Source organism: Phascolarctos cinereus, unplaced genomic scaffold, assembly GCF_003287225.1.
Source record: "Phascolarctos cinereus isolate Bilbo 61053 unplaced genomic scaffold, phaCin_HiC Scaffold_4;HRSCAF=312, whole genome shotgun sequence".
NCBI classification, from domain to species: domain Eukaryota; kingdom Metazoa; phylum Chordata; class Mammalia; order Diprotodontia; family Phascolarctidae; genus Phascolarctos; species Phascolarctos cinereus.
This window is the reverse complement of record NW_027555847.1, coordinates 661,690,940-661,707,512: the sequence shown is the minus strand read 5'-3', so window position 1 is coordinate 661,707,512 and position 16,573 is coordinate 661,690,940. Positions and strand designations below refer to the sequence as shown.

General features: G+C 46.1%; 2 protein-coding genes across 3 annotated transcripts in view; both read left to right on the top strand.

The window, feature by feature from the left end:
• VAV1 (vav guanine nucleotide exchange factor 1) overlaps positions 1–7,831 on the top strand; it is a 39,705-nt gene extending 31,874 nt beyond the window's left edge. Inside the window, exons 22-27 of one of the 2 annotated variants that reach the window (XM_020971239.2) lie at positions 10–41; positions 3,160–3,276; positions 4,673–4,760; positions 5,052–5,163; positions 6,431–6,588; positions 7,122–7,831. In XM_020971239.2, the coding sequence (XP_020826898.1) occupies positions 10–41; positions 3,160–3,276; positions 4,673–4,760; positions 5,052–5,163; positions 6,431–6,588; positions 7,122–7,175 (561 nt within the window). In that variant the 3' untranslated portion in view covers positions 7,176–7,831. Of the gene's footprint in view, positions 1–9; positions 42–3,159; positions 3,277–4,672; positions 4,761–5,051; positions 5,166–6,430; positions 6,589–7,121 lie in introns of both variants that reach the window. The other variant, XM_020971237.2, reaches the window with a different exon arrangement.
• Positions 7,832–7,924: 93 nt separating this feature from the next.
• The window catches only part of ADGRE1 (adhesion G protein-coupled receptor E1), a 126,009-nt gene continuing 117,360 nt past the window's right edge, over positions 7,925–16,573 (top strand). Inside the window, 1 exon segment of the mRNA XM_020971240.2 lies at positions 7,925–8,798. The gene's annotated coding sequence lies outside the window, so the exon portion shown is untranslated.

The following is a 16,573-nucleotide window of genomic DNA, read 5'->3' as shown; positions in this document are numbered from 1 at the left end:
GTTTCCTAGGGCCCCCCACAGGACCTGTCTGTCCATCTCTGGTGAGTCTGGGGAGAGAGGACATGACTCCCTTCCCTCAGGTGGTGTTCTGATATCTTCAGGCCAAGGTGTCAGGACATGGTGTGAGAGGGCAGGGGCTGGGCCAGGGCCACAAGATTCAGCACTGTATGTAGAACATTGTACTGGGTGTCGGGGTGACCCAAGGTCAAATCTTGCCTCAGACCCTTACTGGCTGTGTGACTTAATCAAGTCACTTAACCTCACTATCCCTCAATTTCCTCATCTATAAAATGGGGCTAATAATAGAGTTTGCCTCGCAGGGCTGTTGTTGAGGAGCAAATGAGATAATATATGCAAAGCTCTTTGTAAACCTTAAGATCATTAGATAGATAAAGTATTTAATTAGTGCTTACTGTATGCCACAAGGCAGCTAGGTGGTGCAATGGATAGGCTGCTCTGGGCTTGGAGTCAGGAAGACCTGAGTTCAAATCCAGCCTCACATGCTAACTAGCTGTGTGACCCTGGGCAAGTCACTTAACCCTGTTTGCCCAGTTTCCTCATCTATAAAAAGGAGCTGAAGAAGAAAATGGCAGACTACTGCAGTATCTTTGTCAAGAAAACCCCAAATGGGGTTGTGAAGAGTTGGACACTACTGAAACAAATGAACAACAACATATACCAGGCATTGGGCTAAGCCAGGGGTAGAGACACAGATACAAGCAGAAAGAAAGATGGTCCCTGCCCTCAAGAAACTTACATTTTTATGGGGGAAGATAGCACATACCTGGGAGGCAAAAAGTAGGGGGTGATGTGGAGATGGCAATATGGCGACTAGGTCCAGGACACAGTGAGGAGAAAACTTATCTATTAGTCAATCTTCAACACCTACTGTGTGCCAGGCACTGTGCTAAGCAGTAGGGACATAAAAGGTGGCAAAAGTCAGTCCCTGCCTTCCAGGAGCTTACAACCAAATGGGGGAGACGGCATGCAAATAAATATTTACAAAGCGAGGTACATGTAGATGAATTGGAAATAATTAAAAGTGTGAAAGTGCTGGAATTAAGAGGGGTTAGGGAAGGCTTCTTGTAGAAGGTGGGCTTCCCAGGGATCTTAAAGTACTATACAGATGTAACAGTGTTGAGATTATTATGGAATCATAAAGATGGAATGGACATTGAAGGTCAGCACAGAGCCTGGTATATCATATAGGTGCTTAATAAGTGATTTTCAATCCATTCAACCAGTCTAACTCCATTTTGCTGATGAGCAAACTGGGGTGAAGTGAGCTGTTTAAGGTCATGTATGGAAGACAATGATTAATAACTAACATTTACGTATGATTTTAAAGATTGTAAAGTTTTTTTACATCCATTATCTTATTTGATTCTTACCATAACCCTGTGAGACAGTTTCTGTGGTACTATTATTTCCGTTTTATAGATGAGCAAATTAGTACCCAGAGAGGTACCAGTATTTTGCCCAAGGTCACACAGCTAGTAAGTATCTGAGACCAGATCTGAACCCTGGTATCCCTGGCTCTCAGCCCAGCAATAGCCAGTGCACCATATTGCCTCTACTATACTGCCAGGTCCTCTGACTCCCAATCTTCCATGCTTTTCATTGCCTCGATGAGGTGGAGTCTGGCTTTTCTTCAGTCTCTTACTTCATACAAGACACAGAAGCAGAGACATAGTCAGATTGAAAAAATGACCACAATAATAGCCTCTCCTCTCCTCTCCTCTCACTGAGCACTTTCTTTTCCATTATCTGATCCTGGAATACAGCCCTCAGCACACCCCTGGGAGGAGGCCCTTGTGCTGGGCTGTGCTTGGCCAGGAGAGATGGATCTGGCCCAGTCCCTGTCCTGGGGGAGCCCACAGTCTTGCTGGGAGGTGTGTGGGGACAAGACTCTTCGACTATCCAAGGACGTTTAAACTGTGACTCAGAGGCTCAGAGATTTAGACCTGGAAGACATCTTGAAGGTCACTGAGTCCTAACCTCTCCTTTTATACAGATGAGGGAATGGAGGCCTAGGAATTGTGACTTGCCCAAGGTCACAAAGACCAAATGCTAGAGCTAAAATGAGAAGCTAGGTCGTCTGCTCCAAATCTCCTCGCCTTTCCACAGTGCCTCACTGACTCAGTTTATACAAATTTGATGAACACTTTGTTGGAAGGGACAGCTCAGTGGCACAGTGGATAGAGTGCCTGCTGGACCTGATGTCAGGAAGACCTTAGACATACTAGATGTGTGACATTGGTCAAGTCAGTTAACCCTGGTTGCTTCAGTTTCCTCATCTGTAAAATGAGCTGGAGAAGGAAATGGCAAACCGTTCCAGTATCTTTGCCAAGAAAACCCCAAATGAGGTCACAGAGAGTTGGACACAACTGAAACGACTCAACAGTGACAACAACAGCATTGTTGGAAGCATAGGGGACTTGTTTAAATTAAGGTCTGTCTATGCCTGTATTACCAAGTACTATGTAGCCGTCTGTGGGGTGGCATAGCCCAGTGGTTAGGGGGCTGGACTTGGAGTCAAAAAGATCTGGCTTCTCCCCAAAACACTTTTGCTGCAAATTAGCTTTGTGACCCTGGCTAGGTAACTTAGCCTCTCTGTGCCCCTGTTTCCTCCTCTGTAAAATGGGGATCATAATAACATCTGCCTCATAGGAGAGGGACAAATAAGAGAATGGATTTAAAACACTTAGTAAACCTTAAGGCACCATGCAGAATGTCTGTTATTATTATGGGACTAATGGAGTGGAGGTGGGGTTAATGTTCCTGTGGTGGGAGAGAGGAGAGAACATTGTATGTGGGGTCAGGAGACCCCAAGTTCAAATTCCAACCCTGCTGGGGACTTCTTGGACCTTCTCTAGTACCTTTTCTCCACCCCACCTCATCTTCTTGGCTGCATTTTTAAAGGAGCCTTGGGAGGGCCCTGCTTAACCCAAAGGGAGAAATTCTAATGAAGGGTTTCTGCAGCTGTGGTTGGCTGGGGGGAGACGGAGCAGGGCAGTGGGTGGGAGAGGTACCTGGATGCAGTTGAGGCCCCTTCCCGGTGCCTTTCATCACACCAAGTCGGGATGGTCTGCTCTGAGGCACCATTGGCCCGGACTGACCTGCAGTCACCCCCTTCCTTTGTGGTCATCTGTCTGGCAGGTATGCGGGCCCCATGGAGCGTGCTGGGGCTGAGAGAATCCTCACCAATCGTTCTGATGGGACCTTCCTGGTGCGACAGAGGGTGAAGGACACCGCGGAGTTTGCCATCAGTATCAAGTAACTTGCCCCTGTCCTGGGTTCCCCCAGATCCAAAGTGGGAGATACATACCTGTCCCTTCCCTCCTGCCTACTCCCCCTTTAGGTGCTCAGAACAAAGGGATCATGGGCTCAGAAAGGGAAGGGACCTTAGAGGGCGGTTAATCCCTCCCCACCCTCCGCCATTTTATAGACAGAAGCCTGAGACCCAAGGCCAAGGGACCTGCCCAAGGTCACACGAGCAGTATCAGAGCTGGGATTTGAATATGGTGTCTGGACTTCCAACCCAGGGCTCTACTGTGTCCTTCTTACTGCTGAATTGGAATGGATCTTAAAGGAGATCTAGTACCCTTTATGTATACCCAGAGACCCCTCCTATAACATCCTGGGCAAGATGCCATTCAGTGTCCACTTGAAGGCCTCCCCTTCCCTGCCAAGGCAACTCATTCTAATTACTAGGAAAATCTTTCTGTACATTGAATCTCTATCTACCTCTGTTAAGCTTTACCCTCTGGACCTAATTCTGCCCTCGGGTGGGGCCAAGCAGAACTAATAAAACAGCCTTTCAAAGACCTGGACAGCTATCCCATCCCCATGAAGTTGTCTCTTTTCCCCACTAAGTCTCCTCAGATCGATCACTTGATCCTTATATAACCTGGTGGTTCCCAGCCTCAGACGCTTACTAGCTGTGTGATTCTGGGCAGGTGACTTGACTTCTATCTGCCTGTAAAATGGGGATAATAATAGCACCTATCTCTGAGGGGGGTGGTGAAGATCAGATACTATCATAATTGTAAAACTCTTAGCACAGTGCCTGGCACGTAGGCGCTATATCACTGTTAGCTGTTATTATTCTGGTTGTTCTCCTCTGTCCTCCTCTGTGCCTCAGTTTCTCTAAAATGTGCTCCCAGAACCAATCCCAGCCTGTCAGGGTCTGTCCAGGCAGATGACCGAGAGACTATCGACTTCCTTGTTTTGGACACTGGGCCTCTCTTAAATGCAGCCTTCAATAACACTGGCTTGCATGGCTGATGCAGGATTTAGTAGCACGGCTATCCCCAGAACCTCGCCAGATCATTTCTTGACCTTTAGTCCAGGGCTTTTTCTATGATGTCCCACAGCTTGCACCAGCCCAGCCCTGGTAGAATAGAGCCCCAGATGGTGTCTGTTGAAAGAAGTTCTGGGCCAGTGCCGGGGAGCTGAGTGCCCTGCTCTTTGATGGGGGCCAGGGCTGCATGGCTCCTGCCTGATAGGTTGCCAGTCCTGCTTCCAAGGATGGGCCAGATGCCCTGGAGTCCAAATGTTCCCTGTTTGTCCAATGGTGGGTCGTAAGCATGGGGAGGAAGATGGCGCTCTGCCCGGGATCACAGAAAAAGGCCTGGTTGACATTTCTCTCTGTGTCCGTCTGTCTGGGCAGGTTCAATGTGGAAGTGAAGCATATTAAGATCATGACGGCTGAGGGGCTATACCGTATCACGGAGAAGAAGGCGTTCAGGGGGCTTGTGGTGAGGATCCTGTGGGTGGGTGTGGATGCATGGGAAAAGAGTCTGTGAGGCCAGACGGGTGTGTGTGTATGTGCATGTGGTCATGGGTGCATGTGTACCTGGGAGGGTGTGAAGGGGTGTGTGTGTATTTCATAAGGCTCCTCCCAGAGACTATTGTCTTTTGTTCTAGTCTCAGGGCTCCCAGGGGCCTGGATGACTCTCCCTAGTTTAGAGTCAGGCACAATTTGGTGATGTTTCCTGAGTAACTCTCAGGCCAAGGATTCCAAACTGGTCACTGTGTTTCCCTCCCAGGAGCTGGTGGAATTTTACCAGCAAAACTCCCTGAAGGATTGCTTCAAGTCTCTTGACACCATGTTGCAGTTCCCCTTTAAGGAGCCAGAGAGGAGGGCCATGCCAGACCCCCAGGTAGGCTCTCAAGGGGCAGTTTGGAGTCTCGAGTCCTATGTTCAAATCCCACTCTGCTACCAATTCTTCACCACTTTAGTCAAGTCATTTAACCTTTCTGGACCTCAGTTTCCCTATCTGTAAAACATGGAAGTTGGTCATTTGATTTCTAAGGTTCCTTTCAGCTTCACTTTTTATGAGTTTGTGACCTGGAGCCCAGAGAAATGAATGAATGAAAAAGCATTTAATAAACTCTTGCCATGCACCAAGCTAAATGCTATGGCCCCAAAGACAGCCCAGTTCAGGGTCTGCCCTCAAGAGCTTCCATTGTTGGGAGAGGGTAGAGTCAATACACAAAGGAGAGCCGGTCCATGCATACCTACTCTTCCACGCTCTGTCTCTCTGCTTATCTGTCCTTTTGTTTCTCTTTTTCCTTTGCATCTGTCTCTTTGTAACACTGTCTCTCTCTCGTACACTCACATGCAATTATAGTCACACGTTGAAAGAACACACATACTAAATCTATCCCTCCCCTCCCCAATACGCACAGGTCAGACACACACTCCCTGACTCCAGAAGGGGTGGTGAACAGGCTTACTATGTGCCAGGCACAGTGCTAAGCAGGAGGGAATGCTGATATATAAGCCAAGATGACCCTTGCTCTCAGGGAGCTTCCATTCTGATAGGGGGAGACAACATTCATGGGTGGTAGTGGCTAAGGAAGTGTGAGGAGGGAATACAGAGTGGAGGGACAATGAGAGGCCATGGGGGGAAAGTGTGTGTGTGGTTGGGAGGGGAGATGCATGAGGCGGCAGGGCAAAAACTGCCTGGGGTGAAGATGAGCCCACATGTTCCCCAGGAGCACAGAACTGAGTGATTTAGCTCTTCCCAGGCATGATTCCTGGGCTCAGGGAAGGTCTTGGAAGTTCCATCCGTCTCCAAGATCTGGGCTTATGTGTGTGATTGGAGGGAAGTCCTGTTGGACTTGACAGAGGGCATCCTCCTGGGGCCAGAGTCCAGCTCTGCGGTCCCCGGCTATAAAAGAAGGGCCAGATGGAGTCAGCAATGGCTGAGCAGCACCAGGAGGACAGGCAGATATGTTCTGAAAGGCTTGTCTCCCTGGGCAGCATCTTCATCCAAGAGTGGCTCTTCGGGGGGGGGGCAACTGCTGTCCACATTTTCCCCTTCACCCCCCGCCCTTACCCCACTTGCTCTGCCGTGCCAGCTGCTTCATCTGGGCCTCTGGCACTGAGGCACCAAGCAGGCTGTGAGGTGGCTTTTGTCTTCAGCTGCAGGGAGTACCAGATACTTTGGGTCAGCCAAAGCTCGCTACGACTTCTGTGCCCGGGACCGCACGGAACTGTCCCTCAAAGAGGGTGACATCATTAAGATTATCAGCAAGAAGGGACATCAGGGCTGGTGGCGAGGGGAGATCTATGGCCGGGTGAGCTGGGCTTGGGCTGAGGCCAGGGAGGCCAGGGGAGGCAGGGGAGGCAGGGGAGGCAGGGGCAGAGGCAAAGAAAGAGGCCAGATGCAGTGGGGAGGGGTGGTGGGGAAGGAGGCTGAGGCCGAACTGTAGAGGCCTCATATGTTAAGCTGAGGACTTGGGAGTCCAGGCTTCACTCCATAGGCCAGGCATTCTTCACCTTTTTATGTCATAGACCCATGCAGTCCCTTCTCAGAAGAATGTTTTCAAATGCATTTTATGTATTTTATTTAATATATATGATTGCAAAGAAAACCAATCATACCAAAAAAAGTTATCAGTATTTTAAAAAAACCAAAGTTCACAAACCGCAGGTTCAGAAACCTTGCTGTAGGCCGTGGGGAACTGCTGGAGCAGGCCAACAGTGGCTCCACACCCACCCTCCTTCCAATGTCACAGAAGAAGCTTCCCAGCAGAGCTGGCCAGACACATCCAAGAGGGCCCTTGGCCAACTCTAATCTTACCCTCTCTCTCTTCCTGCCACCTTTTAGATCGGCTGGTTTCCATCTAACTACGTGGAGGAAGATTATTCTGAGTACTGCTGAGGCTGGGAGCCTGGTTTCTACAGAGTTGAGGCGCTGCCTGAAGCAGGGACCCCTGAGACCAGCCTGAGGGGGACCACTCAGGGTCCTTAGGAGGGCTCTTAGCTGGTCTCAGGCCCAGGCCCCGGGACTGTTAATTTATGAAATTCTGGTTTCCTCCTTGGTTGAAACTAGCTAATTTAAATAAAGAGATCAAAGAAGAAGATGGGGGGGTAGTCTGTCCTGGGGCTGGGGGGCTCCTTCCCTACAAGGAGCCCACCAGCCCAGGTCTGAGGGGGCCAGAAAGAAGAAAGGGAGCTTCAGTGATGGTGAGGAGGTGAGAGGAGGGATGAGCTTAGGTTGGGTCCCACCCAGCAGAAGCTAGGTGGCCCCCAAGTTGGAGGGGGGCTGCCCTATCTCTCTGTCAGGCTTACCACTTCCTGCTCCACACTATCATTCCTCCCTCCCCCATCACCACATGTGGGTGCATACACACTTATTCTTGCTCATACACACACACACACACACACATACATACATACATACATACACACACACATCCCCACTTGTAGTCACAGTCACATGTTGACACAGAGATACAAAATCCCAGACATGAGGAGATCTGTTCAGACATACAGAATCACATGTGTAACATATCTACAAATAAAGACTTTACATTAGTTGCTTCCCTTCTTTGGGACTCAGTTTGCCCACCTGTAAAATGAGGGAACATCTGTTGGTATGACGTGGAAAGAACACTGGATTTGGATCTAGAAAATCATCTTGAATCCATTTACTAGCTGTATGAACTTGGCCAATGCATTTCATTTTATGAGCCTTCCTTTCCTTACCTGGAAAACCAGAGGGATAATGCTAGATGAGCAGGTGGTGGGGTGGGATTAGAGCATTTGGTCTCTAACTCCAGCTCTGCCACCAAGATCCCTGCATGATCCTGGGTAAGTCACTTCCTTCTCAGGGCCTCAATTTCCTCCTTTGTAAAGTGAGCCAGTTGGATCCTGAAGGCACCTTTCCTGCTGTAATACTCTGTACTTCAGGCAGAGAGAAGCAGACACTGAAGGCCCACCCCCCACAGCTGTACACAGTTTTACTGATTTTCCTGGGCTATAGCCCCTGGTAGACCCAGATGGATGGTTGGTGGCTGTCAAAAAGTGAAGAATATAGCCTTAATTTGGACACAGGAGAGGTGTTCTTCTTGGGGCTGGGAGTGATTGCTGTCCCTGGTCTTTCCCTTTCTCTCCAGACTGAACCTTCTTTATACCTGGTCCAAGACCTTCAATCACAGGACGTCAGAGATCAAACAGCCCGACCTCTTACTAGGGAACATCAGGGTTTAGTGGAAAAGACATTGCGGTAGATTTGAGAACACAGGGCTTGGGTTCCAGTCTCAGCCCCTATGCTTATAACCTCTGTGACTTTGGCTGGAACTTAGTTTCTTATCTTCAAAAGGAAAGGGTTGGGCTAGAAGTCCTCCTCTTCCCGGTTTAAATCAGTAAACAAACAGAAGCTCAGAGACATTAAAAAGGCTTGCCCAAAGTCACGTAACTTTGTGACTGAACCAGGTGGAGAACCTCAACCTCCCGCTTCCCTGGGCTCTTTCCATTATCCAAAGGAACTGGTGCTCTTGTGGTGAGTGGCAGGGTGTGTGTGTGTGTGTGTGTGTGTGTGTGTGTGTGTGTGTGTGTGTGTGGGATTACGAGAAAGGGTCACCCCATAGGAACAAACCTCTAGTGGTGGGATGTTTGAGTCCTGGGCCAGGCAGGGTGTGTGTGTGTGTGTGTGTGTGTGTGTGTGTGTGTGTATGTATGTGTGTGTGTGTGTGTAGTGGGCTCCGGGATCTTGGGGGTACTGCATGGAAGGAGGCACAGATTAATTTAGGAGGTTTAAATCCCAGGGGGCATTTGCATGACCTTGGGTCTCAGTCTCCAGTCCTGGACATTCAATTCAGTTTAATTCAACTATTGTTTATTAGATCCCTCATATACTGTGCTCAGCCTGGAGGAAGATGAAAAGTTGAGATAAGACATGGTCCCTGCCCTCCTGGAGTTTATAGTTTTTGTGTAGGAGGGGTGGGAGATGGGATGGTGCAGTGAGGATGTAAAATGGTGTGATGTGTAATAATACTTTAAAAAGTACATCAGACAAGTGCACAGCAAAATACAGAGTGCCATGTTGGGTCCAAGATAGGAGAAGTCATCTATGCCCTGGGGGGATCAGGAAAAGCTAATGGAGAAAATCCTCCTGATGAGTTTTTAAGGGTTTACAACTTGTAAAGAGGAGGAGGAAGCAGCTGGACCAAAGTATGGAGGTAGGAAAGGCAAAGAGTGTTGCAGGCGTGGGGAGTAGTCTAATTGGGATGGCATGAGACTAAACTAGGTGGTAGGGTAGTGGAGAGAGCCTTGAATGCCAGGCTAAGCCTTTGGACTTTAGTTGAGAAGCAACAGGGAGTAACTGAAAGATTTTGAGCAGTAGAATAATATGATAGTGCTTTTAAAAAAAAGAGGTCTATGAAAGACTGGAGAGAGGCAGAGAGTAGAGGAGGGATGTTGTCAGGGGCCGTTAGTCCCTGAAGTCCTATAGGGGTAGGTTGCGGACTAAATGACTTTGTAAAGCCCTTTCAGTTCTAAGCCTATGTATGATAAAAGGTCCTACGACCTGTTCAGAATGGGGGATCTCGAACAGATTTCTGCCTGGCAGGGCTGTCTGCTGCCATCTTGTGGGCTGATTGCTCACAGTTCTGTCCTGACACTGTTGGATTGGCTGAGCTCCTGACCCCACTGGGCACACCTGCTGCCTTTTGGTGACTTAATCTGTAGGATATGCCATAGAACCATAACAAGTTCATGGTAAAATGCCATTATTTCAGTGAGGAGGAAACTAAGGCTCATAGAAGGCCTCAGAATTTGCAAGAAGGAAGTGATTTCATATTCCATTTTTTGTTTTATTTTATTTTGGTGAGGCAATTGGGGTTAAGTGACTTGCCCAGAGTCACACAGCTAGTAAGTGTCAAGTGTCTGAGGTCAAATTTGAACTCAGGTCCTCCTGACTCCAAGGCCAGAGCTCTATCCACTGCCCCACCTACCTGCCCCAGGAGGAAGTGATTTTTAAAATTTGTGTTGGTGGTTGTTCTAGATCAGTGTTGGGGAACCTTCGGCCTCAAGACCACATGTGGCCCTCTAGGTGCTCAAGTGCAGCCCTTTGACTGAATCCAAACTTCACAGAACAAATCCCCTTGATAAAAGAATTTGTTCTGTAAAACCTGGACTCAGTCAAAAAGCCACACCCAAGTCACTCTAGATGTTTCCTAAATTCACTTTCAATTCTTAGCTTCTATGAATTTTTGGATATTTTCAGGGGGGGGAACTCATGGCCTCTTTTTTTTTCCATTTGGTTTTAATTTTTATATTTTTTTTAGTTTTTAAAATGTTTTAATTTCCCCCCCTCAATTACATGTAAACAAAAAAAATTCTAACATTCGTTTTTTAAAATTTGAGTTCCAAATTCTCTCCTCTCCCTGTCCTTAAAGAATGAAAGCAATTCGATATAGATTATACAAATGCAGTCATGGAAAACATTTCAATATTAGCCATATTGCAAAATAAAACACAGATTACAAAAACCAAGAATAATAAAGAAAGTTAAAAAAGTATGTTTCTGTCTGTATTCTAATGCCATCAGTTCTTTCTGTGGATAGCATTCAGTTCATTACCTTTTGAGGCAGCTTGTTCCATTTTGGAATACTCCAATTATTAAATATCTACCTTCCTATTTTGTCTCTGGCTTTTAGTTTTACCCTCAGGGGCCAAGCAGAATGTCTACTCCCCCTTCCTCCCTCTTCCTATGCAGCTGATATAGTTTAAAGAGAGCATTCATGCCCTAAGACTTATTCTTCTTCAGGCTAAATGTTCCAGATCTTGCAACTGAACCTAAGAGGGTAGGGTTTCTGGACCCTTCACTGTTCAGATTATCCACCTCTGTACTCATTAGATTTTTGTTAATATCCTTCTTTAAGTGTGGCACCTGGAATTAGATACGATGCTCCAGGTGGGGGCTCACTCGGGTAGAGAACAGCGGAACTGCTATCTCCCTTGCTTCCCACTAAATAAGGAAGGCAGGGAAGTTGAACTGGGAGGTTAAGAAGGTAGTAGTTGCTATCATGACCCTAGTGAGGGCACCGGATCCTCCAAACTGGCAGGATGTTAGTGTTTGTGACCTGTTTAAACTTGGATGATACACTTGACTATAGCAGCAGACTTGATTCTCACAAGAGAAAAGGAGGAAGAGGAAGAGGAAGAGTATACTGATGTATGCTCTTCAAGTTGGAACAGAGCCCTTGTTCTAGTGTGATGTTCCTGGGTGGTTTTTCTCTCTGTGTGTGTCTCCTCCTTTGTGTTGTGGGTGATCCTGGCTAAGTCTTACTTGCAGGTCATACCGCCCATGGTCTTGGGTGCTATAAGAAAAAGGGTTGGATTTTTTGGTGAACTTTGGCACCTGCTTGTTAGGTCCAGTTATTCTGACTTTTTAAAGTTTTTGTCTTTTGTTTTTGTTTTAGGGTTTAGGAACCCTATCCTACCTACTCTTTTGATCCCTTGGTGATGAGGAGGGGAAGGGAGTGATTTCCTGGTTATATGGGCTGATTGGCTAACCATTGTTGTAATAAAAATTATAGCTGCACTTATGAAATGTTTTAAGGTTTGTAAAGTGGTTTGCAGATGTTAACTCACTTGATCTGCATAACAACTCTGTAAAGAAGGTACTATTACAAATGAGGAAACTGAGTCAAGGGAAGGGCTAAGTGACTCACATGAGGTCACATGACTAGTAAATATCTGAGGCTAGATTCAAACCCAAGTCTTTCCAAAACCATCTATGTCTTAGGAAAACTTAATTGGCTGGTAGGGAGCTAGGTATTAAAGGACAGATACCCAGTTTGATCCAGCATGCCCAGGAGTCATGTCTCTGGGTCATCTCGGAAGCCATAGATTTAGAACTGGAAGAGACCTGGGAAGGCATCTATTCCAATGCCTTTCATTTTACGTAGAAGGAAAGTGATATTCATAGAGAGGTAACACAGCAAAAATTCAACCCTAGGGCCTCTGTCTCCAAATTCAGCATTTTTTCCACTGCTGTATTCTTGGGCTTCCCTAGGGTCATGGCATCATTAGTTCAGAGATGGAAGGTTCCTTAAAGATCCTCTAGTGAAGCCCCCTCATTATACAAATAAGGAAACTGAAGCCCAGAGTAATTAAGTGACTTGCCCAAGGTCACACAGTAATAAACATCAGAATCAGGATTCAAATCCAAGTATTCTGACCCCAATTCCAACTCTGTACTCCACTGCAGACTCCATTCTGATTTGTGGCCAGGAGGTAACTAGATGCCCCTGCCTAGGGGCACTCCTGTTGGGGCAAGCTAGGACTAGGGAGCTTAACCAGAGAGAAACATTCAGGGAGCAAGCTCAGATGCCACTAAGTCTGGGACCAAGTAGACTTCTTTTAAATAGACTTCTAAAGACCTTGCCTGGCCATGTGATTTCTACATTTCTACATTCTCTTCTCTCTGGGGTGGGTGTGGAAGGAGGAAACACTCTTGTGGTCTGCAGCATTGTAGAGGCAGGAGAAAGAAGGGAAAGAGGGAAGTGGGTGGTTCTAGAATCCTGCCCCCCAGATGTGATGGCAGGGGAAGGGGCATAGGAAACTAGCCATCAAATGTGGTAGATCTCTATAGCTGGGGAGCTGCTTCAGGGGCCAGGAAGTGTCAGGTGGCCGGGGGCTTTGTGGGAACAGGGGTAACTGAGAAGGAAATGAAGGAGAGGCAACATGGCATAGTGATAGAAGGTGGCATGGGAGTCAGGATGACTCCCAGGGTTAAAGTCCCACTTCTGACACATGCTGGCTCTGTGATTCTGGGCAAGTAAGTTAATTACCCTCTCCAGGCAATTTTAATATTATAAATTGCAGTACAGTTAGTTGTTGATTTGCATTGGTAGAGGGAGTTTTACCACCTGGGAGTTCCAGATATTGATGAAAAACTGGTCTGGAAAGGAAAAAAGGCAATAATGATAGTTCATATTTCTATAGCTTTAAGGTTTGCAAAGAACTTTACAAATATCTCACTTTTTTTTTCATGACCATCCCAGGAGGTAGGTGTTATTAATTATCTCAATTTTACAGTTGAGGAAACTGAGGCAGACATTGGTTATATGATTTGCCCAGGATCACACAGCTAGTAAGGGTCTGAGATAAGATTTGAACTCCGTCTTCCTGACTCCAAGACCATCACTGTGTCACCTAGCAGTATTTGGGGCTGACTCCAAGCCGATTTGCACTAAAGCTTAAGGCAGGATCCTCTTTACAGCCAAAGAAGTTGAAGGGTTTGGTGATGATGATTCTATGCAACAAGGTCAGTATCAGCTGAGTCCTTGGTAATGTAGCATCTGGGGGGCAACCTCTTCTCACATGTGAGTCTTTCAGACAAGGCCACAGAGGTTCAAGGTAGTCTACGTGTTCCGCCAACTCAGAGCCATAGCTCAGGAGCCCCCATCAATATGTTTACTTTTATTGAGGTAGTAGATAAATTAGTTTAAAGCAAAGGCATTTAACGAAGTAGCATAGTAAGGAAAGCAGCAATAGGACATTCTCCCCTACTCCATTAAACTGTGGGACACTCTTCCACAAATATACCATCACAAGAAAGAGTGGGCAAATGCAATATGAAAAGGCATATGGCTAGAGCACATGGTGCCTATCTTACAGCAGGTATTTAATAAATAACTTGCTGATTGCTTAATTGATGTATGGAAGGGCAACTCTTACCCCCAATATAGTAGGGCCTGCCATGTTTTCTGATCCTATCATCATGCTGCTCCTTTGGGCCTTCTTCAATTTTTTAGCCAGCTGCCTCTCTAATGAGCATGCAACCTCAGCCAGTTGCATGGCTGTTGCTCCATGGATGGTGTGGCTCTCTCTGGTAGGCTTTTTGAGGAGACTGCTTGATGTTACTCTGCCAATGTTGGGAACTTCTATAGCACATTTGTCTCCCTCCAGCTTCAGCTGGGGTTCTTAATCGAAATATTTTCTCTGTAAGACAAGGAGTGGGCACTGACATAAATGTTTTTGGAAGGGGGCTTAAAACTCTCGAGTTTTTTCATTTTCATTTTTCAATAGACTAGAGGAAGAAAAAAAAAAGCCTTCTATGGCTTTTTTCCAAGTCTTGGCTAGAACGTGTATTTCCTCTTCAGAAAAAGATTACTCTTCACAGGTGACAAACCTTCAAAACATAGAACCATCTCAGAATTGCCTAGAGGCTTAGATCTATGTCTAAGTCTGTACTTCTGGCTTACTAAAGGCAGGCTCTCTGTCAGAGACTTTGTTGACTTAGGGTCAGTAATTCCATGCCATTCTCCTGCTTAACTTCTAATTGTTCAGTGGCTCCCAGGAAACACTGAGTATAGAGGCTACCGTCTAGGAAATTGTTGAAGCTTTTATGGTTCAGGGACCCCTGCTTTTTAGGCTCCAAGACAGTTTTGGCCTTCCATGCAAATGAATGGGATGGGGAAATGCATAGGGAAAAATGCTAAACCCAAGGGGTTTAGGAGCTGTTTTCTTGCCTAGCCACATTCCTTTCTTTATTAGGTATATGTGGTGGAGGGCTAACTATCCTCTTCTGCAACCTTCCCTATTTTGTTGTCAAAGACCCCCTGAGACCCTGGCTGTCTCATCTGCATCATGGAATCTCCCTTCCCTGGTTCTTCCAAGCTCTGGCGGCTTTGTTATTGCTGGGCTCAAGCATGGAATTCTTACTCATATCCCAGGGGTAGCAGGAACAGAACTTGGGTTTTTGAGGTCAGCATAAAGTAGCATTTACGACCCAGCCTGAGACTTTTGCAATAGATTTTTCTCTATCAGAAAATTATAGACAGACAAGAGCTCTCTGAATTTGTTACCTCCTCAGATGGACAATTGCCAGTATTTTAAGCCAGTTCTTAACTTTCAGGGGTACCTATGTCAGAAACAAGAGGTAGAAGCCTTGATATTGGTAATATGACAAAGGAGTCATTTACTTATGTAACCCAAAGAGTTCCATTCACTCTGGGTCTCTAGTTAGCTTCCCCAAGTTTAAAGTGCTTTGTGGATCAGACTCTTTTCCAAACCATGGCTCCTGAGCCCCAACTAATGTGTTTTATGTTTTTTACCAAAACACACTTAGCTCATTAAAAACCCCCATCATAATTAAATAATAGTATAAATAAAGTAACTACAAAACATTTCTCTTCTCTGCCCCATAAACCATAACTTTACTTTCTCACAAATAAATGTGTATTCAGTGGGAAGAACGAACCTTTATAGGAAAGTGTGGGACATACACATGGGGAACACATGGCTATCCACATGTGAGGGAAATACATGACCAAGACGCATACATGTGGGGCTGCAAACTCGGCAAAGCTGGTCAGGCTTTGTCTCCTACTGATGTAATTATTCTGCTTTCTGTGAGGTCCGTTCCCTGCCAAGAACTGCTTTCAACTTTAGCTATTCATCCACTCTGGCTTTTTTATTCTCTTCTCTTCATTAATCTCAGTTCTCCACCTACTAGACACGCCGTGATTAGTAAACTCTTCCCGTGTAAGGAAGGCCAACACAGCAGACAGAGGTTAAGTGACAGAAACAAAGGCAAGATTTGAACTGAATCTTTCTGAGTCCCGTTCTATCCACCGCCCCACCTAGTTGTTTGACCAATTCCTTTCTTTTGAACTGTTCTCTCAATTAAACTTCCTTGTCCTCTACTGCCTCCCCTGGGTCTCTCAGTTCAACTGTCACTTAGCCGATGGACAAAAACTTATTTTGGACCTTAATATCTCCAGGATAAGTTCTGTTTCTTCAAATAGACAAAGGGAACAAGAGACAAGTGGTGGGGAAACTAGGTTAAACTCACCCTAGTAAGCCCCTCTATTTTATGAAAAATGCGATGACTAGAGAATTCTAAAAGCTTACTGACATTGATTCAACGTTCCCCAGAAACACATCATAGACTAGTCTTTTTGTCTGGACTCTCTCCATTTGTATCAAAGAGTTTCACAAGATAAAAGCCATCTTTGAGTAGGAGGAAGTAGAATTATTGGAAATGTTTAAGCAGTGGGTAAACAAAGTGTTTAAGGAGTGACAGATATAATATCTCATCCATACCAGATGCCAGATGAGTCTGATGGATATGTTAGTCCAACTAGGTGGTTCCCTAAAAGATGGGAAAAAGAAGCTGGATATGGACTAGGAAGAATTTTCCTAGCTGCTGGGGAGCCCTAAACCCATATGGCTATGGGGGAACTCAGAGTGAAGGGAGTCTTTCTAGCTATGTAAGCAACTTACCCTTTTACTGTAATATTAACTTCCAATACCGATTCCGTT